General features: G+C 41.1%; 1 protein-coding gene across 2 annotated transcripts in view; it reads left to right on the forward strand.

The window, feature by feature from the left end:
- The window catches only part of RANBP3L (RAN binding protein 3 like), a 66,885-nt gene that overhangs the window by 36,917 nt on the left and 6,155 nt on the right, over window positions 1–23,813 (forward strand). Inside the window, exons 9-14 of one of the 2 annotated variants that reach the window (XM_087958513.1) lie at window positions 2,328–2,430; window positions 7,442–7,575; window positions 11,299–11,419; window positions 12,858–13,000; window positions 14,908–15,094; window positions 15,667–15,891. In XM_087958513.1, coding sequence (XP_087814639.1) covers window positions 2,328–2,430; window positions 7,442–7,575; window positions 11,299–11,419; window positions 12,858–13,000; window positions 14,908–15,094; window positions 15,667–15,809 — 831 coding nt within the window. In that variant the 3' untranslated portion in view covers window positions 15,810–15,891. Of the gene's footprint in view, window positions 1–2,327; window positions 2,431–7,441; window positions 7,576–11,298; window positions 11,420–12,857; window positions 13,001–14,907; window positions 15,095–15,666; window positions 15,892–23,813 lie in introns of those variants that run through there. The other variant, XM_087958514.1, reaches the window with a different exon arrangement.

Consider the following 23,813-nt stretch of genomic DNA (forward strand, 5'->3'; position numbering starts at 1 on the left):
AATGTTGCTTCTGACCCGTGCATTTTAGACCATAGTATTGAATAGTTGAATAACTCCAGAAGATAGTAGAGGACAGGAAGGCCTGGAGGAACATTGTCCATGGGGTTGTGATGGGTTGGACACCGTTTTGCAACTAACAACAACAACAATAACATTGAAAAGTTTAGGAAGATTAACTAGGATCTTGGTATACGTAGTCAAGAACATCCATCTAAACACAGCTACCGTGTTTCTCCAACAATACGCCCCCCCCCCAATAGGAAGACCCAGCATGTTTTCTAGGCATAAAATGAAATTAAGCCCCTCCCCCCAAATTTAGGCCTATTTTAAAACATGCAAAATTTGGAGGGGAAGGCGGGGGGGAACTTGCCATTAGGAGTGCCCTGTGGGCAGCTACGCCTCGCCATCAGCCTCTCCTAACAGCCGATCATGGCGGAGCACGGAGGGCTCCCTACCCCCACCAAGCGCCTTTGCTGCAGACCCGGTGGGTGGTGTCAGCATGGATGTCTGCCGGCAGTGTTTCAGCCACTTCTCAGGCCTCCATAGCTTCCACGGTTCCCACTGGTGCTGGTGCCTCTCTCGCCAGCGCCGTCTCCAACAACAGCGTCTGAGTCGCTCCCGCTTTTCCCCCATCCCCGTAACACCAGGAAAAACAAACATTTTGAGGTACCTGGGAGCATCGCGCGCTGCATTTTGGTTTAATCCGAAGTGGTTGGGTGGGCGTGAGAAGAGCCGAGCGAGCATCTCTGCTGCTGCTACCCTTGGTGCTCCAGCCTCGGGCTCTGCAAGTTTCCAAAAGTCCCGGTGCGCAGCCCATTCCTGCATTCCAAGCACACCCAGGCCGAGCTGCAGCTGTCCCTCTCTCGCCAGCATCGTCTCCAACAACAGCAGCGGCAGCGGCAGAAACCATGGAAGCGTTTCAGCCGCTTCTCGGGTGGAGGAGCCGCCTCCATAACTTCCACGGTTCCCGCCGCTGCTGCCGCCGTTATTGGAGACGGCGCTGGCAAGAGAGGGACAGCTGCAGCTCGGCCTGGGCATGCTTGGAATGCAGGAATGGGCTGCGCACCGGGACTTTTGGAAACTTACAGAGCCCAAGGCTGGAGCACCAAGGGTAGCAGCAGCAGAGACGCTCGCTCGACTCTTCTCACGCCCACCCAGCCGCTTGGGATTAAACCAAAACGCAGCGCGCAGCGCTCCCAGGTACCTCAAAATGTTTTTTTTCCTGTTGTTACGGGGACGGGGGAAAAGCGAGAGCGACTCAGGTGCTGTTGTTGGAGACGGCGCTGGCGAGAGAGGCGCCAGCACTGGCGGGAACCGTGGAAGCTATGGAGGCCTGAGAAGCAACTGAAACGCTGCCAGCGGACATCCCTGCCGCCTGCCTGCTGACCTGGGTCTGCAGCAAAAGCGCTTGGTGGGGGTAGGGAGCCCTCCACACTCCGCCATGATTGGCCATTAGGAGTGGCTGGTGGTGGTGAGGCGTAGCTGCCTGCGGGGTGCCCTAGTCGAGGGTGCGCAGGGGGGGGGGGAAGAAATTAATTCACCCCCGAAAAGACATCCTAGCCATTTTTTCGGGGCTCAAAAAAAAAAAAAAAAAAGACCCGGCCTTATTATATGAGAAACACGGTAATAATGACAACTTTTGTTTTTACCCCAGATATTTAGCTTAAAAGATAACAGGATTCTGGTCATTTTAGTCCTCAATCTATATTTAAAGCAATATGGGCTATCTATTCAATGCACAAACATTTATATTAGATATGTTTTATTCTAGTAAGCAAAATAAATAATAAATGTGGAATCAAAAAGCACCAGAATCTATTTACTGTTGATAAAATCTGGATCAAATATTCTAAAGAAAATTTCCACTTGTCGTATATAATATTGCAAGATATTTATTTTTTAAAAAGTCACACTAACTTGCTTTATTAAAGACAGGATGGGAATGTACCCATCTCTCACTACCGTATGTGAGATCATGGGATTGCCACTTACTGCTTTAGTTCATGCAACAGACTGAACCTTAAGAACAGGTTAAACAAACTGCAGTTGTGTATTCACGTAACACGCTGTTCCAAAACAAATAAATTATATTATAGCCTAATAATAAGGTCCTCCTGCACATTATTTAATACAATGTCTGAGTTCTCTCACATACTGAACCACAAATTACCTCATGCTATTTTAGCCTAGCCTAGCCTAGCCTAGCCTGTGCCACTGTGTACATCACAATGCCTTTCACGTGTTTAAAAGTCTGCTCACAATATTTTTGTTATCTTTCCAGACCTAATCGTATTTATTCAAATCAGATCTTTCTCCAATTTTCCTAGAAGCCTGAGAAATCCCCGGAATTGCAGTCCAAGGATGGGAAGAATATCAGTGAAAAGAAACCTCTTTGTGCCCCAGATTTTCATACCATTCCCCCATGGGCAAGTAAGTGCTGTTTCTTAGAAAACAATGGCATAACATTGATGTTGCACTTTCATAACATTGTGTATGTGGTAATTGGATTAAGCACTGAGAACTGAGCCTTTCTCAACCAGAACTAGTTGACAGTTCCTGCAAAAATGCCTCACCCTCTGTCCCAGAGGGTGATGGGAGTTATAGGCCACACATCTACAAGAATCCAGAATGGGGATGGCTGATTTAAGGAAAAGCCAGACTTAGAAAGGAACATATCATACATCATATCAGCCTACTTTGTCTTTCTAGCCTGATCAGTGGTGGTATTCAGCAGGTTCTGACCAGTTCTGGAGAACTGGTAGTGGAAAGTTTGAGTAGTTCGGAGAACCGGCAAATACCATCTCTGACTGGCCGCACCCCCATCTATTCTCTGCCATCCATTGAGTCCCAGCTGATTGGCTGGGTCTTCTTTTGCTGCCCTGCACAGGAGAACGGAGCTGAAAAGCAGGTTAGTGGGGTGGGAAGGGAAGGGAGATTTTACAGTATCCTTCCCCTGCCACACCCACCAAGCCACGCCCACAGAAATGGTAGTAATTTTTTTTAATCCCATCACATTAGTCTCTCTAATTTATTTACTTTTCACATTTCTGAACCACCCATCCTACTCAAAGTGTATTTTGTAATTTATTTCCCAGCCAAAGATGTTCATAGGCTATATTAAAAAAAAGTCAAAATAGCACCTGCAATTGTGTGATTGTGTTCTAGAGGCACAATTCATACAAAAAAAACATACGCATACACACACACACACACACACACACACAACACAGTTAATCCATCTAATCTCACCAGCTTCATTGCCACAGAGGTGTCTAATTCCATGTTAATAACAGCTAATTTTGAATTGAAGTCGATTTGGAGATAATGTATTTATTTATTTTATTTATTTATTTATTTGATTTGCCAATTGTTTACAAGATAATAAGTATAAGTGTATACATAGTTGTGAATACATGAAATGGGTACATATAAGAAAAATAAAGAATAAGAGAAACAATAGGACAGGGACGGTGGGCACGATGGTGCGCTTATGCACGCCCCTACAGACCTCTTAGGAAAGGGGTGAGGTCAATAGTAGACAGTCTAAGGTTAAAGTTTTTGGGGTTTGGGAAGAGACTATAGAGTCGGGTAGAGTATTCCAGACATTGACCACTCTATTGCTGAAGTCGTATTTCCTGCAATCAAGTTTGGTGCGGTTTACTTTGAGTTTGTATCTATTGTGTGCTCTTGTGTTGTTATGGTTGAAGCTGAAGTATTCATTGACAGATAGGACATTGCAATGTATGATTTTATATACCATGCTTAGGTCAGACCGAAGGCAGGCGTAATTCAAGGTTTTCTAGTTTTAGAATTTCAAGTCTGGTGGCATAAGGTATTCTACAACGAGTAGAAGAGTGGAGAACTCTTCTTGTGAAATATTTCTGGACTTTCTCAATTGTGCTAATATCAGATACGTAATGAGGGTTCCAGACTGATGAACTGTATTCGAGTATTGGTCTAGCAAATGTTTTGTATGCTCTGGTTAGTAGTGTGATATTACCAGAGAAAAACTACGTAGGATTAGGTTAACAACTCTTAATGCCTTTTTGGCTATGTAGTTGCAGTGGGCTCTAGCACTTAGATCATTAGAGGTGAGTATTCCAAGGTCCTTTACAGAGCTTGGGTCATCAACAAGATCTTGACTATTCAGCTTGTATTTTATTTTCTGATTTTTTTGCCAATATGTAAGACAGAGCATTTATTTGTTGAGATTTGGAGTTGCCATTTGTTTGACCATTCAGATACATAGTCAAGGTCTTTTGTAAGGTAGCAGTATTGTCTGTGGTATTGAACAGCTTTACATCATCAGCGAAGAGAACGCAATTGCTCTTAATATGATCACAGAGGTCGTTTATGTAGAGTATGAAGAGAGTTGGTCCTAGAACACTGCCCTGGGGACACCACTATTGACAGGTACTGGATTTGATAGAACGCTCCCGATTTTGACCATTTGTTGTCTGTTTGACAGGAATGCTTCTATCCAGTTATTCAGTTGTCCAGAGATACCATAGGATTTTATTTTTAGGAGTAGTTTGTCGTGTACCACTGAATCAAAGGCTTTACAGAAGTCTATGTAGATTGCGTCAATTGCTTTGCCCTGGTCGAGTTGTGTCGTCCATATGTTTTTGCAGTGTAAGAGTTGCAGATTACAGGATAGTTTTTTCTGAAACCAAATTGTTTATTGGAGAGTAGGTTGTTTGACTCTAAGTGGAGGATGATGGATTGGTTAATAATTGATTCCATGACTTTACAGGTGACGCAGCATAAGGAGATTGGCCTGTAATTTTCAACTAGGCTTGGGTCTCCCTTTTTGAAGATGGGGATGACTGTGGCTTGTGACCATAGATTAGGCAAGGAGCTGGTCCTGAAAGATTTTTCAAAGATTATGCTTAGAGGTTTGGCTATGGCAGTGGATAGCTTTCTTAAGAAGTAGGCACATATTCCATCCGGTCCAATAGATGGAGATGGTTTTAGATTGCGTAGTGATTTTTCGACATTGTCTTCTGTGAAATCGATATGTATTAGATCATTGTTGTTATCTGTGGTACGGCTAGGAAATACTGGGCATGATCCATTGCTGTTTACAAATACTGAGCCGAAGAATGTGTTAAAGATGTTGGCTTTAATGGTGTCGTCGTTGCAGTCTTTACCATCAGGTCCTATCAAGGGAGGGATGGACCTTGAGTCTTTTAGTTTGTTGTTTACAAAATTGTAAAAAGCTCGGGTGGAATTGGTGCTTAGAAGGTTTTCCTCTTGTTTAATGTGATAATTGGTGCATTCAGTCTTTATCTGGTGGCATAAATTTTTGTATCGGTTTTTGAAATTGGCAACGTGACCAGATTTGTTTTTCCGCCAGAGTGATCTCTTTTTGGATTGAAGTTTCCTTATTGATATGGGTAATCTGCTTTTTGTTTTGTTTTGGGAGTTGTTGTTGGAACATATAGTTTGATGACTCTTTTGACTTCAAGTAAAAATATGTTATAATGGTCTTCAACGGTATTGCATCCAGTGAATAGAGATTGCCAATCAAGGGATGAGAGATCGTTGTCTATAAGATCATAGTTGCCTTTTTGAAGTTACAATAGGGGATTACATCATTGTGGTGATTTTTGTGTGGATGTATGTTGAGACAAAAGTCGATCATATTGTGGTCACTACTGGAAAAGGGTTCTTTAGTTTGTATTCCGTAAATTAGGTTCAAACTGTTGCAGAAGATGAGATCGAGGCAGTTGTTTAGTCTAGTGTTGTTGATTACTAGTTGTTCCAGTCCCAGATTTGTAATAGCATTGTAGAAGGTTGTGTGTATGATTTCAGTTGTACAATCATTTAGGGTCCAGTTAATATGAGGTAGATTGAAATCACCAAGAAGGATAAAAGGGTATGGGCAGGATGCAGCCCATGTTAGTAATGTATTTAGCTTGTTTACATGTTCGATGTCATAATCAGGTGCTCTGTAACATAGTAAGAATCGAATTGTGATATTTGAGGATAGTTCACAGATGATGGTTTCAGGAAGGGCAAGCTCCTGGGTAACTTGGATATTTTTAGATGTAAGGATTTTTATAGAATATAGCAACACCACCTCCTCGACGATTTTCACGATCTGATCTGTAAACATGATAGTCTCTTACTGTGGTAATGGAGTCGGGAGAGATGCATTGAGCCATGTTTCACAGACAAATATAATGTCGAAGTTAGCCATATTTAGGAGGAAGAGAAATTCAGGTATTTTATTCACGAGGCTTCTTGCATTGAGTAGTTTGCATTTAAGGCCGGCAGTAGTTGGAATTGAGGTAGTTGGGGGCGTGCGTGCCTAGTCTTGGGTGATGGTGGATGGGTTGAGGTAGGGTTGTGGTTGAGGGTAAAAGCTGAGTATTGGGTTGCGTGGCTTACTTTTGATACAGTCAGCATGGTAGTCAATGTACAGGTCCTTCTCTCCATTGTCTAGACGGTTTTGAGTTCGATGCGGAGTACACGGGAGCGGGCACGTTGCTGTATGGTTAGGTCAGGGCGGCAACGGAGGTTCTTATGGTTGGTGTTGGTTTTGGCGAGTGAGTTTATAGTATAAATGAATTTACGTCTGCTTGATTCATTTTTGCAAATGACCCTGCACAAGCGTGGGGCCACAGAGCCGTCTCTATTTTTGAGCTCTCGGTCAATGCGGAAATGTCAAGTATTTCATCAGCGGAGATGGTTGATGCTTGATAATTTCTGATGATGTTTCGGACAGTTGTGATGTCATCATTGACATTGGTGTCTTCTAGACCAAATAAGATGGCGTTTGGGCGTTTCGTTCACGCTCAACGGCTTCTCTGATGAGGATTGGGATATCAATATTTGTCTGGGTTGTGTTTATTTGTGGATTGGGTTTTGGATTGGATTGTGGTTGATTGGTAGAGATGTGGTTTGTAGCTATTGGATGTTCAGGTTTTTGCGTTGTGTCTTTTTTTTCAAGGTTGGATATTCTTTCTTTTACGGCGTCCAGGATGCTACTATGATGTTGAGGGATGTTTTAATGGTTTCGATGGTAGGGGATGTTTCAATGGTTTCGATGGTATCAACTCTTTCAGACAGATCCAGTTTGGGTCTGCATGATTTGCAGAAATATGGAAACTCATTGGATGATTTTAGGTATTGAATCATCTGCTCAGGTAATCCCAAGCAGTCATGATGAGTGTATTTTTACACAGAGAACATTTGGTGGAGTTTTCATTATCCTTTAGATTTTTGTAGCATTTAAGGCATGTGCAGGAGTCTTGTGGTTCATTGGTGGGGATCATCTTCTCTTTAGGTTGTGGTTTGACGTAGGATTTTCTTTTTGGCATGGTAGGATTGTTAAAATAGTACGTTGATTTAATATCTATAATATTGATTACTGTTGTAAGACCTTTCTCACGTAGAAATTTCATCATTTTCTCTTCCTTACTTTCTTGTGTAATAGCACCTCATTGTGCTAAGGGTTCAACGCTAGCAGAATCGGCTGCTGCTTACCTATCTAGCAAAACAGCACAAAGATATTTATTGGAGGAAATAGAAATTACAACAGGAGAAGAAGAGGAACACAACGTATTGCAGGTATATCTCCCTCTGAACCAGTGGTGGGATTCACATTTTTAAACTACCAGTTCTGTGGGCGTGGCTTGGTGGGCGTGGCAGGGGAAGGATACTGTAAAATCTCCAGTCAGAGGTGGTATTTGTGATTCTCTGAATTACTCAAAATTTCCGCTATTGGTTCTCCAGAACTGGTCACAACCTGCTGAATACCACCTCTGCTCTGAACAGTTGTTGATGTACTGATTTAACACAGTGGCTTTATGGTTTTTGTAACAGTATGTCAAGAGAATGCTGCTGATTGTTTTAATTGAAGCCAGTTACTGAATGAGGAATATTATCTCATTTTAGTGCTAGTGATTTATTTTAGTTCACTTGGTAACCACAAGTATCCTCAACTTACAAGTAGTCATTTATTGGTTATTCACAGTTATTCACAGTTGCATTGGGCTCAACAAAAGTTACTTACATTCTGTCTTCAAACCTACGACTGCTGCACCATCCCCATAATGACATGATTGTATTTCGGACACTTGGCAGTTGACTTGCATTTATGACTGATTGCAGCATCTTCAGTCACATGATCATGTTTTGCCATTTTTTTGTCATTTTTCTGGTAAAAAAACACCCATTGGTTAAGCTAGATTCAGATTTATGATCATGCAATGTGCTTAAAAAATTGCTTGATGACTTTTTTAAGAACCATTGTAAAATTGAGTCCAGTCATATGTGAATCAACTTATAACTGCAATGTCTTATGATAAAAATCCGGAGCTCAGTTATGGTTGCAAGTTGAGCTCTACCAATGGTTAATATGCAACGTATCTGTCATCTGTTCCAAAGGTGCTTTTTCAAGAGGCAACTGGACTTTTTGGTTTTTCTTTGAAGATGTTTTGCTTCTCATCCAAGAAGCTTAGCTTAGCTTCTTAGCTTCTTGGATAAGAAACAAAACATCTTCAAAGAAAAACCAGAAAGTCCAGTTGCCTCTTGAAAAAGCACCTTTGGGACAACCATGACCTGGATGACTGAGAATCTCCATAGACTTACCTGTCACCTGTTCTTTTTCTTAAACATAGCTTCCTCAAAAATTATTTAATGGAAACGATCAATTTTCATAGTCATCTAAATTCCAGAACAGTTTCTCAGGAGTTATCAAACTAGTCACACACAAAATGAAAATACAGCCCATGTGCACTAAAAAGTATCAAAGCTAATCCACCTCATGTCGGGTCCTAAATTACACAAGACCACTTATATCTTCACGTTTCTGTCTTGTACACGTGGTGTTGTTTTAGAAAAATCATGTGGAAACAAAAGCAATTACTTCAATGCTGAGCAAGATAATGTTCAGGAAACATATTTTCATTCTCCGTGTAAATCCTTTTGTAGTTGTTTAAATCATAAAAAGAATCCAATTGTCTACAGGTGCAGCAGTTAGAACTGCCCAGGTTGGAAGCTTTTGTCAAAGAGCAAATGTTATGTTGACCGATTGTCTGAGACAGCAAGAAAGGGGCTGCCACACTCGACCTTTTGACAGTAAAAAGACAGAGTCACAGATTTTTACAAGGATGAGACTAGATCAGGGGTGGGCAAACTACGGCCCGCGGGCCACATCCGGCCGTTGGTCTGTCCAATCCGGCCCACCCCTGAAAAAAATCGCTGGGCCCCTGAAAAAAATCGTATTGCCCTGCGCCGCGTGGCCCCAAAGCTGCAAAACAGTGCGGAGCGCTCTCGGGTAGGAAAGAAAAGAACTTTGCAAAGGCCTCAGCTGGGAGTTTGAAATCACCTTTGAGTGCGACCTCTCCGAAGGTGAGTCCCGCCGATCCCCCTTTTTCCGGGCTTCAGGCTTAAACTTTGCAAAGGCAAAGTTTGCAGGCGGGAGCGTCTTCCCGCCAAGGAGCGGAAAGGGTTCCGCCCGGTGGGCGGGCTGCTTGAGCGGGCTGCTTGGAGCCACCTAAAGCTAGGCCGCTGCTGGTGGAGCCTTGCCCCTGCCCTGGTGCCCTGTTTCCCGGCTCAGCGGTCTTGCTCGGGCGGCACTTTAAAAGCCTGCTCCCAGCACCCGAGCAACTTCCCAGCAACTTGCGGCTTCCTTTTTCCTCATGGGCGCTCGCGCCTGGCCCCGAGCCGCATGGCGGAGGGAAGCCCAGGCGGGCGGGCGGGCTGCTTGGAGGAAGCGACCGGCGGCGTCCGGGCTTCCTCCGCTGCGCTGTGCAAAGTTTAAGCCTAGAAGTCCGGAAACCCGAGCAACTTCCCAGCGACTTTCGGCTTCCTTTAACTCGCGGGCGCTCGCGCCTGGCCCAAGCCGCACGGCGGAGGGGAAGCCCAGAGCGCCACCGGGTCGCCTCCTCCAAGCAGCCCGCCCGTCTGCCGGGCTTCCCCTCGCCCGCGCGGCTCGGGGCCAGGCGCGAGCACCCGCGAGTTAAAAGGAAGCCGAAAGTTGCTGGGAAGTTGCTCGGGTTTCCAGGGTTTCCAGGCTTAAACTTTGCACAGGCAAAGTTTGCAGGTGGGAGCGTCTTCCCACCAAGGAGCGGAAGGGTTCCGCCCGGCGGGCGGGCTGCTTGGAGGAGGCGACCCGGCGGCGCTCCGGGTTTCCTCCACCATGCGGCTCAGGGCCAGGCGCGAGCGCCTGAGAGGAAAAAGCAAGCCGCAAGTTGCTGGGAAGTTGCTCGGGTGCTGGGAGCCGCCGTCGTGGTGAGCGGCTTGTCGGGGCGGCCAGCACAAGATTATTTGCCCCCTTTGCCCTCTTCCCCTTCTTCTCCTCCTTCCCCTCCCCTCGGAGGCCCCCTGAGTCAGGAATTGCTACCGCTGGCGCAGCTCGCGCTGCTCCAGTCCCGCGTTGCCTTGGGAAGGGAAAGGCAAAACCAGGAGCCACTGAGCCTGAGCCTCCGGTGCCGCTGCTGCTGTTGCAAAGCACTGCCGCGGCTCTTCCTTTTGCCTTTCCCTTCCCGAGACAACGCGGGACTGGAGCCGCGCGGAGCCGCGCCGGCGGTAGCAACTCCTGACTCAGGGGGCCTCCGAGTGGAGGGGAAGGAGGAGAAGAAGGGGGAAGGGGGGCAAAAGGGGGGCAAAAATCTTGTGCTGACCAGGCCCGTCAGTCAAATTTTAAAAGTCAATGAGGCCCCCGAGCCAAAAAGTTTGCCCACCCCTGGACTAGATAGTGCAGAAACGCTTAGCTGAATCTGCATATGAACTTCAATCTGGGTATAATTTATCATTCAGCTAAGGATCTGCATAGTGAAATCTGCTTTTTCATACACAGGATTAGGATAATCAGTCATGCTTGCTAAGTAAACACACTTTTAGGGGAAAAAAGCATTAAAAAAAACAAAAATGACTCGTAAAGCAGGATTTTTCTTGTATTGCCATAAGAACAAGAAAGAGATTAGAATTTTGCAAGTTCACAAGTAACCATCTTCCTCTAAGAAAGAGGAGATTATTTTATTTCAATTTCTGATAAGAAATTCTGTTCTTCCCTTCTTTTTAAATGTCTAAGTAGTAAACATGCAATATTCAGTTTAGATCTTTTAGCTGTCATTTTCTTCTTTTTTAATTGATAGCAATTATAGAAATAGCCTAGAAACCAGTTGACCATTGTTATTAAACATTTCCTGTCGTAGAAATTTATTATATCAATATAAAAAAAAAAAAAAAAACAAAAAAAAAAAAAAAAAAAAAAAAAAAAAAAAAAAAAAAAAAAAAAAAAAAAAAAAAAAATTATGATAATGATGATGATTTCTTCTGTCTTAGATCAACTGCAGGCTTTTTTTATTTAATAAAGCCCTGTTATGTTGGACTGAAAGAGGCAGTGGCTGTTTGAGGCTCAATGATACCTCCAGCAATCAGCATGGAATGCTTCAGTCAAGACTGGGTAAAAATTAATTTTGCAGTTCTATATATAAATGTTCTGGATTCCTAGGAATCATATGGATGCAACTATATAGTTTTTTCAGTCAACAAGACCAATTTTGGTTTATCACAGTTTTTCTTTAGGATTTGCTTTGACTTCTCAGTCTAGCCTACAGTGTGATACTTTCTGGAGGACTCCCATGTTACACATAAACTCATTTATTAGAAAATATGCACATACAATCCAACTGCAAAAACATATTACCAAAGTATTAAATATTTTAAAATCACATTTTAGCAGGGCTAACTATTAAAACCATAGTTCTGAAGAAGAGTGCAAAAATTAAAAAGTCAAGATCATCCACATCCAACAATAACCTTTTGGAAGTCCTAAGTTGAGCATTAGGGAGCCCTTCCTAGGGAGCTTTTTAACAAGAGGTTGGACAATCATTTGTTTAAAATGGTATATAGTGTTTCCTGCTGAGCAGTGGGTTGGACTAGAAGTCCCTTCCAACTCTGTTACTTTGTTCTATTGTTCAGTTATTATTAGCTTGTCATCTCTCAATCCTTCTCACCATAGTTAAACCCATTTGGCTTGGATCTGGTTGTTATATTTTGCTGGTTTATTCTACAATTAAAATAGTTGGCCAAATTTGTAGAGAATCACTGGCCAAGTCAAGAAAAGAATCAACCAAACAGGCTCATTTGCTCTCCTTTCAACTTGACAAATAACTTTAAACCACTTAGAGCAGGGATGTCAAACTCAATTTCATTGAGGGCCACATCAGGGTTGTGTTTGACCTTGGGGGGGATGTGTGTGTGTGGCCAGAGTGGGTATGGCCAGCTCAACGTCACTCATGTCAGGGCACCTATGGTGGCCTGAGCACTCTGCCAGTGAAAACAGGGTCCTGAACTCTGTTTTCTGCTGCAACCCTCTGCCTCCTGCAACCCTCTGCCTCCTGCAACCCTCTGCCAGTGAAAATGGAACTTGGGAGGGCCACATGTGGTACTCCCAAGCTCTGTTTTCACTGGCAGAGGCACCACAGGCTAGTCTGCTGTTTCCAGGGCAGTCCCGCAGGCCAGATCTAAATACCGCAGAGGCCAGATCCAGCCCATGGGCCTTGAACTTGACACCCTTGACTTAGAGAGTGTTGTAAAGCACTATGAAGTGGTATATAAGTGCAATTACTATTTCTATGCTGCTGTGACTGGTCAATGCAGCTATGTACATATGTACCGAACATAAGAAAGATATATTTGCTGCAACTACTTTGGAAGCTGCTAAATCTACATTCATAGAGAAAGTCTCCTTTGTCTCTTTCATTGGAAAAAGCAGAAGCCCTTCAGCATCTTGAGAGTGAGTAATGGAATTTCCCAAAATTGCTAGGAAAACCTGCTTTAGGTCTAATATGTTTCAATTTGCTTGCCTACCTTTTTGATATTGTTTCTTGTGCTTGCAGTCATGCGAAATCAAGGAAGCATGAGGCTTATTCTTAACACCAAGCTGTGGACTCAGATGGTGATAGAAAGAGCAAACCGGAAGAGTGTGTGCGTCACAGCAACAGATCTGGAGGATGGTTCCGTCAAAGTTTTCCTAATACAAGTAAGAATAAGAATCCGATGGTTCCTTAGCCTCTTGAATAAAACCTGAATTGTTGGAAAATACCCAATTCAAAGATCTGAGATATTCATTGGATTGGTGGTGGTGATGATGATAGCAATAGCAATAGCACTTAGACTTACGTTCGGCGATAACACGCCGGCGTAACCACTTCATTTAAGACCCCCCCCCCCGCCAACCCGTGTCCCTTCGCGCCTGCCTGCCGCCTTAGTTTCTGGTTGTTGGGGCGCGGAACTTGCCTTACTCAGCGCTGTTGTCACCAAGCGGGGGGTGGGGAGCGGGCGCCGAGCGCGGCCGGAGCCCCGCTTCTTCGCCAGCTCCTGTCTGTGGGCAGGCCCGCAGGAGGCGGCTTCCCCCCCCCCCCCCCTTTGCTTCTCCCTTCCCCTTTCTTTTGTCCTTGACCCCACAGCAGCCCCGGGCTTTTAGCAACCCACTTCCCCTAGGGGACTGTATATACCACTTCACACTGCTTTCCAGCCCTCTCTAAGTGGTTTACAGAGTCAGCATATTTCCCCTAACAATTCGAGTTCTCATTTTACCCACCTCGTAAGGATGGAAGGTTGAGTCAACCTTGAGCCTGGTGAGATTTGAACTGCCAAATTGCAGGCAGCTGGCAGTCAGCAGAAGTAGCCTGCAGTACTGCACTCTAACCACTGTGCCACTGAGGCTCATCCTGTGTGATCCTAGAAAAGAATAAGATATTTAAGTTGTCCATTTTAATTGATTTACACTTTGATTTTCAAAGTTTTTTTTTTAAACTATTAGTTGAACCAGAAGATATTTTCTGGACTTTTATCAATATTCTGCAGCATTCCTTTGCACACTACTCCAAAATATTCCTGCCCTCCCTCCCACTTTTTTTTGACAGTGAAATACTGGCAAGAAGTTACTAATGCCTTCATTTAAGAAGCAATAAGACACACAAATAAGAATACGTGACATTTTAGATGTTTTACTTGTTACTCTGTATCCTAAAACTGCTTTGTGGAAAACCTGAATAATGGTAATTAGTATACAAAATACAGTACATAAATAAACAATAGAGCTTTTTCTTTAAAATAATCTGTTGGGCTAAGAGCTGCTTAACACTGCCTAAAGATGTTCTACTGTGTTATTCTAAGTCAGTTTTTCTTAAAAAGTTATTCTTTCAAGGGCCTGCAAAATTAGATTTATTTCCCAGCCTCTGTTGAAAAGTAATACAATATTAGAATCCCATCAAATAATTGTGAAAACAGTAGTAGCAGCAAATGCATCAATTTTCATTTTTAATAGAGTTACCCATACAAACTAAAGGTCTTTTGGGGGTCTCCTCTATAATTTTTAGAGGTGGGAAGGAGTCTTGAGAGAAAAAGAGTTTAAGAAATACTGCTCCAAGTCATCCAGAAAAGGCTGGTTTTTGAGTACAGATGTATTTTAAAAATTAAAAATAAAGTACAGTGCAGCAAATAGCAAATGATATTTTGTTTGACAGATCAAAAAAAAGACAGCTGATGGACATCCATATGTCCCAATTTCATGGCATATTTCTCTGTAAAAATGATGGTATTGGACCTACACTTCCGCTTCCACCTTGATCTTATAAAGCAGGGGTCCCCAAACTTGGCAACTTTAAGACTTGTGGGCTTCAACCCCCAGAATTCTCCAGCCAGCTGGCTGGAGAATTCTGGGAGTTGAAGTCCACAAGTCTTAAAGTTGCCAAGTTTGAAAACCTCTGTTGTAAAGCATTACAAGTTTGCTGTTTAAAAGTCTCTGAATCACTCAGGAGTCAGTCACTTTCTCTTATTGCTACATGGCTCTTATTTTTTTTCCCCCTTATTGCTTGTTCACCTTTTCATTGATGCTCTGGAATACAACACCTCATGGGTCCATGCTTTCTGTCTATCACATAGGCCAGCACAAAGGACATTGAATCCCTCTATGCAGCCATCCATCACCGTCTTGTTGCTTTGAAAAACTTTACAAAGCAGGAATGTGGTATAAATCAAACAGAATACAAGCTAGATGTTCAGCCAATATCTTGTGACAGCGATGATGAAGAGAATGAAAAAAGATCTCCAGGGAGCAACAATGGATCAGGTTAAAAAAAAAAAAAAAGCTTTCATGAGATTGACATAAACTTTGGTTCATGCAAATTATAATTCAATATTTACTTTCCTAGAATATAGCGGGCTAAGTTCACTGCAGGAAGAATTGAGGAAAATATTTCTGCTGCTGCTTAGTTTGCAAATCTGGTTGGATAATATAATGTTTAAGGAGCAGAAAGGGCACGTTTCAAAGGTTAGAAACTCACACATTTAAAATATGAGGTTCACAAGATGGCAGAGTAAAATTGGAAAAGGAATTGTTATGGGACTGTCTGCATTATTGTTAAATATAACATATACACATACCTACAGAGAGACAGATAAACACACACATACAGGTTTACCACAAGAAAAAGACAGGGGGAGGTGGGAAAGGAAGCAAAATCATACTCCAGATTTAGTAACTGGACAGAATAGGAACTTCTTAACATTGGGAAAACCTGTTGGACAGGTTTGCTCTGGTACCTCCAAGCTGATAGGCAAACACTTGTATTATTTTGATATGAACGTTTAGCACGGTAATTTGCAAATAATCTCACTATAGTTTACCCTTCCAATCTCCAGGGTCTTCCATAGGGGTCAGCAGCTTCAACTCTGCAGCACTTTTCCACAACTATGTGAGCATTCTCACTGCTAACCCCTCCTACCCTGTGCTCTGTTCCCTCCAGCTAGTCCATAGAGAGGGTAAGGGAGCAAAGCAATGGTAGCTAGGTGGTTGCAACCAATTTGGAGCCTTTTCCATAAGAAGAGAAAGGGGAAAGTACTCTTCCTCCAACCAGTTGCTGAGCAATGGATGGCAACCATATTGTCTAAGAAAGGAGTGGGTAACTTTACGACCTGTGGACTTCAACTCCCAGAATTCCTGAGTCAGCCATGCTAGGACAATTGGGAAGATAGTGGGAACATACCAACATTGAATAATAGGGTTGGAAGGGACCCTAGGAGTTGGGGAGAAATTCTAAAGAACCAGAAGATAGGATGAAGGGGGAATTTCCTTCCATGGTTGCTGAGAAAAGAACTTTAAACTCTTTTCACAATATTTGTCTGGAGCAGTAGCTCAAGCAAGAATTCCACTTTTGAAAACCTAGGCTAGCCCCTCTGTATTGATTTAGACACGAGCATGTACCAATGCAAATGGAAAAATCTCATTAAACTTTGTGTTCTACTATCTCTAGAAAGCTGATTCATGAGCACCTATGATAGCCACCTGTTTAATATCTGGCTGTTGGCCCCCACTATGCCCAACTGCTGTACCTGTAAACAGATTTAAATATTTTAAAAATGGCATAACATCTCCAAGGATCCTTTTGTAAAAGAAACTTGACTTGGATATGTGCAAAATCCTGGAATTTCTTACCATTCAATAATTGGATTGTGGATAACAAAAATTACTTTAAATTCTTTAAATACTCTTCGCAAAATAACTTAGATTAGATTACCAGCATTATTTAGATTGTTGATCCCTGTTAAATCAGGACTTTTATAAGAGATTCCATAACTTCAGCATCTGCTTTTTGCTTTCATGCACTATACTCCAAAGTTTGTTTGTTTTTTAAAGTGCAATATTCAGGTTAATAACTTTTTAATTATCCTGAATTTATTTTAAAGGTCATTTCTATTAGAATCCATTATGCACTTATGGCTATATTGATCTGTTCTAGGCATTGAGTATTACCCGCTATAAATAGTTCTCATGGATAGTAAAATTGCAGACATATAAACAACTGGCTGCTCACCGGATACTATTTAACAAAAATGGAAGAGAAAAGATAATGATAGCAAATTGGATGGCTGTAAAGGAAGCCCAGAAGATTGTACCAAGTCATCCCTCACGTAGGCAGAAAGGAAAACAAAACATAAGAGGGGTGAACATTATTTTGTTATGTAGGATATATTATTGAATCTTTGTAGTTGGTGAAATTGGGTTGTGGCTTCCTGTTATCTTCAGTAAATCCTTTCTAACTATAGTTCTTCAACTTCTTGTGAACTTTCCCAAATGGGATGAAGCCTAACATTCAGAACACTTATAAGGGAAATTTATCCTCTGGTTCCAATTAAACTTTGCTCCAAAATCCAGCCCTCTGTAGTATAATACCTTCTTACAAGTGATTATAGTGAAGGTGTCTTATGGATAATGGAACTATCTATCAAGCTGGCACACTAAACCCGTTGTGCAATTTCATGGCTTAAATCAGGATTGTGCAATGTATTTTATAAGTGCATGAAGAATGAGCAAAATGAGGAAATCCTTAGGTTATGGGGCTTGAAGGAAATACTTACAAAATATCATATGTTAAAATATTTCCCTGTAATATTGGCCCCAGTCTTCCTAGCAGAATGAACATTTCCAGAGAGTAATGCAATTAAACCTACTTCTTCCTTGTCACAAGATTTATTTATTTGTTTTATTTTATTTTATTTGTCAATCACTTACAAGATACTAGGTATAAGTATAAACATGAGTAAGAATACAGGAAATAGGTACGAATAAATGGGGACAATAGGACAGGGACGGTAGGCACGATGGTGCACTTATGCACTAATACTGTCTTCCCTGACGTGATATCCTGGATTTAGTGGAACCACAACAGAAAGCTTAAACAATCAGAAGAGCGTCAAAACAGCATGTGTATAGAATAATAGTATTAATGGTAATAACACTGGCATTGATGAAATCACCATCAGTCAATTGAAAATGGTAGCTTTACTTGGAAAGAGCTTGCTTCCTCTGACAATATCTTTAATGCCATCAAATAACAGCCTAACCCAGGTTCTTGGAAAGGACTCGATAGGTGGTTAGAAAAACCAAATCCAGTCTAAACACCTGGCTGACTATGTATCTAACAACAACAATAAAATCAATATAACTATGATCGGGATGGGAAGATGATGATAATCTTTCATTTCCTAATTCTCTGACTCTCAAGTGGAGACGTAGAGAGATGCCATTTGATTGTCACTCTCTTCAGTTTTCTCAAATTTCCATCCCTCTCTTTGTCTTTGTCTGAAACCGTTCCAGACTTTTGAATCTTTAAGATATGTTGGAACCCAGAACTTGAGGTAGGATTTTGACCAAAGCAGAATAAAATGTATCAATTAGTATATTATGGTGATATAATCTAACTGTATTTGACTTGTTTTCAGCTACAATGCTGCTGACAACATTCACCTTATAATCAACTACAATTTCAGGATTTTAAACAAGTACTGTTGCCAATCCACATAATCCCTCCTTCTACATGTGCATTTGATTTCTGTCTGTCAGATTTTTTTCCTATTGTTCACAACCCATTTTGCAAACCTATCATGAATTTTGAATTTTATTTCTGTCTTCTGCAGTATTAACTATCCCATCAATTTTGTGACATCTGCAAGTTTGATATCCGTTCCTATCATCTTCTCATCCAAATAATTGCTACAACTCTTACCTCGTTTGTATTTAATTTGCACCTTCATTTTACAACTGTTATATGTCAATATAAAAGCTGAAATCACTGCAAATGTCCTCCCATGTAAGTGTGCATTGCAATACAACCTTCATTATCTTGGCATGTTGTAATTTTTTGCTCCATTTATGCTGGGGGTATTTGCAATTGAACTTTGTGTCCATTTGTTTTACTTTGAAAAATGCTGCACAAATGAGATAAAGGGAAATGTGTTCCAGAGCTAAAGTTTAACTTCCTTTTTGTTCTCTGTGCATGCTCTGTGCATGATTCATTTTGGTCTGATTGCATTGGAGACAATCTTCTGGAAGGTTCTTTGGCATCAGCCTCGTTGAAACATCTGGGAGCTGTTCAAGAACAGAAATTAAAAAGCTTTCATGTAATAAAGACCTTTGTCCTCACTTTTTGAGTTTTCTAACAGCATTCTAGAATTTTTTTTCTATAAACATCATATAATGTTTGTGTGATAGGACAGACAGCATTTTTTATGAATTTTCTGTCATAAACATCCTTTGTCTTAAATATATGTGAAACAGTAATCCTTTCATATTTGGGAACATCTGTGCAAACAACCAATTGTTTTAAACCATATTTTATTTATTAAACTACTAAGTAAATAAGAGTTTATTGATTAAACTCTCTTATTAATTGCCATGGTCTTAGACTTCAGTCCTAATAGACTTGAGTGGAGACCCACTTATTCATTTGAAAAGAAGCCCAATCATGCTGGTGGAGAGCTGGTTGGCTAGCTGGAATGTGTCCCATTTGTATTTATCTAAATGTAAATTTCTGCTCCCCCCCCCAAAAAAAAGGTGTGTGAGGTTGAGATGTTCTGAATCAATATTCTTCAAGTTAAATCTGAGAGGTTTTAAGAAAACAAATAGAACAAGTGGCTACTTTTTGGAGTTGGCATTATACTTAGCAGCATTTGAAAAAGAAGGACATTTTGAGGTTGCAGAAACTGGGGTTCTATTCTTTATTGTTCATCTGCATTATCTAAGTTAAAGCATTGGGGTCCACATGCTATTTATGACGTTTTCAAAAGAAAACAAGAGGCAGTTTGCAGTTTTTGGAACAGTTCTAAATATTTATGACCTATGGACTTATTTTTAGGAGTAAATTGTATTGATCATGACAGAATTTACTTCAACATAAACACGAAGATAATTGTTCTGGCATTGTTGTGTTGGTAAGCATTGAGAATTGGGCTTTAGATTTTCAAACTATAGAGACAGATTGATCTTTCCCAGATTCATGCCCTTCAGACAGATTGGAGTAAAAAGCCTGCATTATTCCCAGACATTTGTAGAAAAATACGAGAACTATAATCCAACCTTCTGTGGGGATATCAGATTGAAGAATGGATTTCTTCAATCAATGTCCACTTCAATCAGTGTTGATACCGAACCATTCTTCTGAAATTATTTGCAGAGGAACATAATAAAAGGCTCAAATCTGTTTATCGAGTGGAATGCAATATCCAATCTGTGTGCTGATTTGCAAGTTAAACAATTGGTTGACAAGCAAAGGCCCTTGACCCAGATTTGGAAAAAAGAGATAAGGGTTACTGGGCAATGATTGCTAAGCTTACAGTCCTTGGGAATCTTCCACGCTGTGGTACAACTTCTTTTCAGTTGATGGGCTTCATAAGTATGTGCACATGGGTGTTCATGCATACGTAAGCACACTCATTTGCAATTGGTGTTCAAAATAAAAAATGGGATAGTAGAAAACCTGTGGATTCCTTGAAGCCTGTCAGCTAAACTCTTGTTATATTTGTCTCCAGGATATTGCTGACATCATGCTAGCCCCAACTCTTATGAAGGAATCTTGGCAGAACTGCTGACACTTTGTGTTTCATTTTATTTATTTTGACTTGGTCCACTTCATTCTACTTATTTCATTGAACATAGAATAACTGAGTTGGAAGGGACCTTGGAGATCTTCTAGTCCAACCCCTTCTCAAGTAGGAGACCCTATGTAATTCAGAACAAATGGTTGCCCAAACTCCTCTTGAAAACCTCCAGTGATGGAGCACCCAGAACTTCTGGAGGAAAATTGTTCCACTGATTAATTGTTCTCACTGTAAGGAAATTTCTCTATATTTCTAGGTTGGGTATCTCTTTAATCTTCCACCCATTATTCCTTGTCCTGCCTTCAGGTGCTTTGGCGAATAGACAAATGTTTGTCAAATCTCTTTTTAAAAACTTCCAGTATTGGAAGTGTTATTTTCCATGTAGGCTGGTTCTGCATTGAACCCTGAAAGGTTTGTAGTTCAGTCTTGCTGTTCTTGCTCCCAAACTCATCCTTTGCAAAATTATTTCCTGCCATTCTGAATTACTAATTGCTAATTTACATACTGTGACTTTTGCAGTGGTGTGACAGGTAGAAATGAGTAGGTGCTCTTCTTCTCGTCATGCCTGTTCTCTGCATTTCTTGAATTTCTTGTTCGTTGTCTGTCTCTGAATGGCACAAAGGCATTGTAGTTTTTCCTTTTCTTTTTCAGAAAATTCCACAATACACTGAATTATTATGGGTAAAAAATTGAAGGAGGGAGGCCTATGCTTGCCATTTTGATCTCCTAAATTAAAGCCAGGTTATAAATCTAAGAGATAAATAATTGGGACGTATATGCTTATTTACTGAATTGACTATACTGTATACTCATTTTACATTTTTAAAAAAAGGATGGATATTAAATATTGTTTGAGCCTTCCTTCTTTTTCAGTGTAATTCTTTTTTTTATCCATTGTTTAGCTAATCATACATTAGCAGTGACTTTGAAAAATAGCCCTACATTTTATTCTAGCTCATGAATTGCCCATGTTTCAGAAGGAACTACTTTCTTTGTTAAAATTCTTTTTGAAGGCATCACCATCTTATTTGTTTTTATGAAAGATTCATATGATTACAGCATAGTTGTACAGCATAGGTCATGTGATTGAGCTATGGATAAGAGAATATAGACAATAGGCTCTCCCACAAAGGGGCATGAATACAGGCCAACCACATATTCTTTATTGCCACACATCATATCTACCATAGACAAAGGCAAGATGGCAAACTTCAACTTCTCTGTGCCAGCCTTGGAAACCATATTTTACTTGGAAGCTTGGAGGCTGCCACATTTAGTGCCTGGGAATTTGGGAGAGGGGATTTCATAGAGAGGTAGAAGATTAGACTCAACAACATTATTTCTTATAATGTCAAGGACATGTTACCCTGCACCTGGAGAAGAGTGTCTGGAAATATGTCTCCAGTTGGGACGATGTTTGATTGGACCATGTGATGGATTGGTGGGTGCAGAGGATGGATCTTTGATTTTCTTTTGGGAAGGGAATACTGGAACTCTCAGATTTGTGTTTTCCCAGATGTGCCAATATGACAACTCTAATAAAATGGAACTTTGAAGAAATGCTTGTCTCTGAGTTTATTGGGTTGGAGGTTGTTACCGTGTTTCTCATATAATAAGGCCGGGTCTTATTTTTTTCTGAGCCCCCCAAAAATGGCTAGGCCATCTTTTCGGGGGTGACTTAATTCCCCCCCTTGCATCTTTGGGCGTGCGGGCGGCGACGGCTTGGATGTTGACCTTGGCGTTGGTGAGGCACTTAGTATCGGGGTCAACGCAGGCAGCACCATATCCGGTGTGCAACAAAAGTACTTCCTAACAGCCCCCCACCATTCCCCCATTTCGCATGTTTTAATATAGGCCTTAATTTGGGGGGAGGGACTTAATTTCATTTCATGCCTATAAAACATGCTGGGACTTCCTATTGGGGGAGGCCGTATTGTTGGAGAAACAGGGTACTTGGAACACTGACGCTCTGTGCTATTCAGTATCAGTCATCCTTGCATTCCCACCTTATTTTTTGATTAGGCTCACTAGATTTTTTTTAAAAAATGGTTCACCAAGCATTATTAGACAATGGGAGTCAGAGTGACTCAAATCCAATGCCTTGATTTGAAATAGGATCAATTCCTCCCTTCCCTAAAAAGGCAAAGGGAAGCAATGATAACAGACCACATCAAAAAGTAGTTTTACTAGGGTTGGCATGGAATAAGCCCATTCTAATTCCTTCTTGATGAAGTGGCAGTTCTGTGACTGGCCTTGCTCCATAACTGCCATTTTGTAAAAGCACTCCCATTGTGCTCTCAAAGTCTAAATCTGGCCATCAGTTATAAAGGCCTCTTGGTGTCCTCTGGTTTGTTGAGAATGACATAACCCACATACCAAGGCTGAGCTTGCCATTTGTGAACATAGATCCAGGCTAGGCTTTCTGCTATAGTTAAAATAAAAATACTAGCAGTTAGTGATGTCAGCCATACTAGATCAGGTAGTATGGGAACTGGAGATGGAATCCAGAAATTAGGTCCACAAAAGAGCTGCTGGATGGATTCTCATTATTTCTGCTAGCGAAGTATTACAGTTTCTGGCAATTAGCAAATTCCCACCAGGCCCATTTTAAACCTTTTGACTGGAACCTCATTCTAACCAAGTAAACTAAATCTATACTCCTAACTTATACAGTACCATTGCCTAGTGTGGGATCTTGGGAAAGAGCTATACAACTCTTTGAATTTAATGCAGACATTTTCAATGAGAATCCATTAAGACTACTGTAACTTTCATTAAAAAGTAAAGGTTTCATTGAAACAAAGTAAACCGCCCTTGACTATATGGAGATGTCCATCTTGACAGCAATAGGAAATGGATCATATATTTTTTTCTTTCACTGCTAGAAGTTCCCACAGAAAAATCAGTCAGGCATTTAGTTGCAAAACACTCCGCCTAAAAATGTATAAACAATCCTCCTTCACTTCATTTAATGTTAGTGGTATTCAGAAGTCAAATTTTCCTCAAGATAAATATTCAATTGGGCCGTGAACTTGAAAAGGGTTGTGGTTGTTTCTCTGTAATTATTATTTATAGCATTATGAGAATAAGCATAGTTTCATCCTTGGCTGGCATGGCTCTCTCTTGTGACTCAAAATCAGAAAACTCTATTTCCCTGTTAGATTAAACTCATTTTAGTATGTTGTCTGAAGCTTAAACTGAGATTTTACCTATTGTTAGTAAAAAGCTATTCCAAAAAATGTAGCATGATGTTGTCTTGTTTCATAGTTATAATTAAGTATTGTTTGTCTAGGTTGGTACTTTTAAGCAGGACATGATTAATTAAGGCATTCTTGGTTGTATTTTGATAATGTATTGTATAGAAAACAAATTACAAATGCAATGCCTTTAGATAGTGATAGACATGATAGACA

This window comes from Notechis scutatus, chromosome 2 (genome assembly GCF_049901735.1).
Source record: "Notechis scutatus isolate UNSWTSFEM ecotype Mainland chromosome 2, rNotScu1.2, whole genome shotgun sequence".
Taxonomy (NCBI): Eukaryota; Metazoa; Chordata; class Lepidosauria; order Squamata; family Elapidae; genus Notechis; species Notechis scutatus.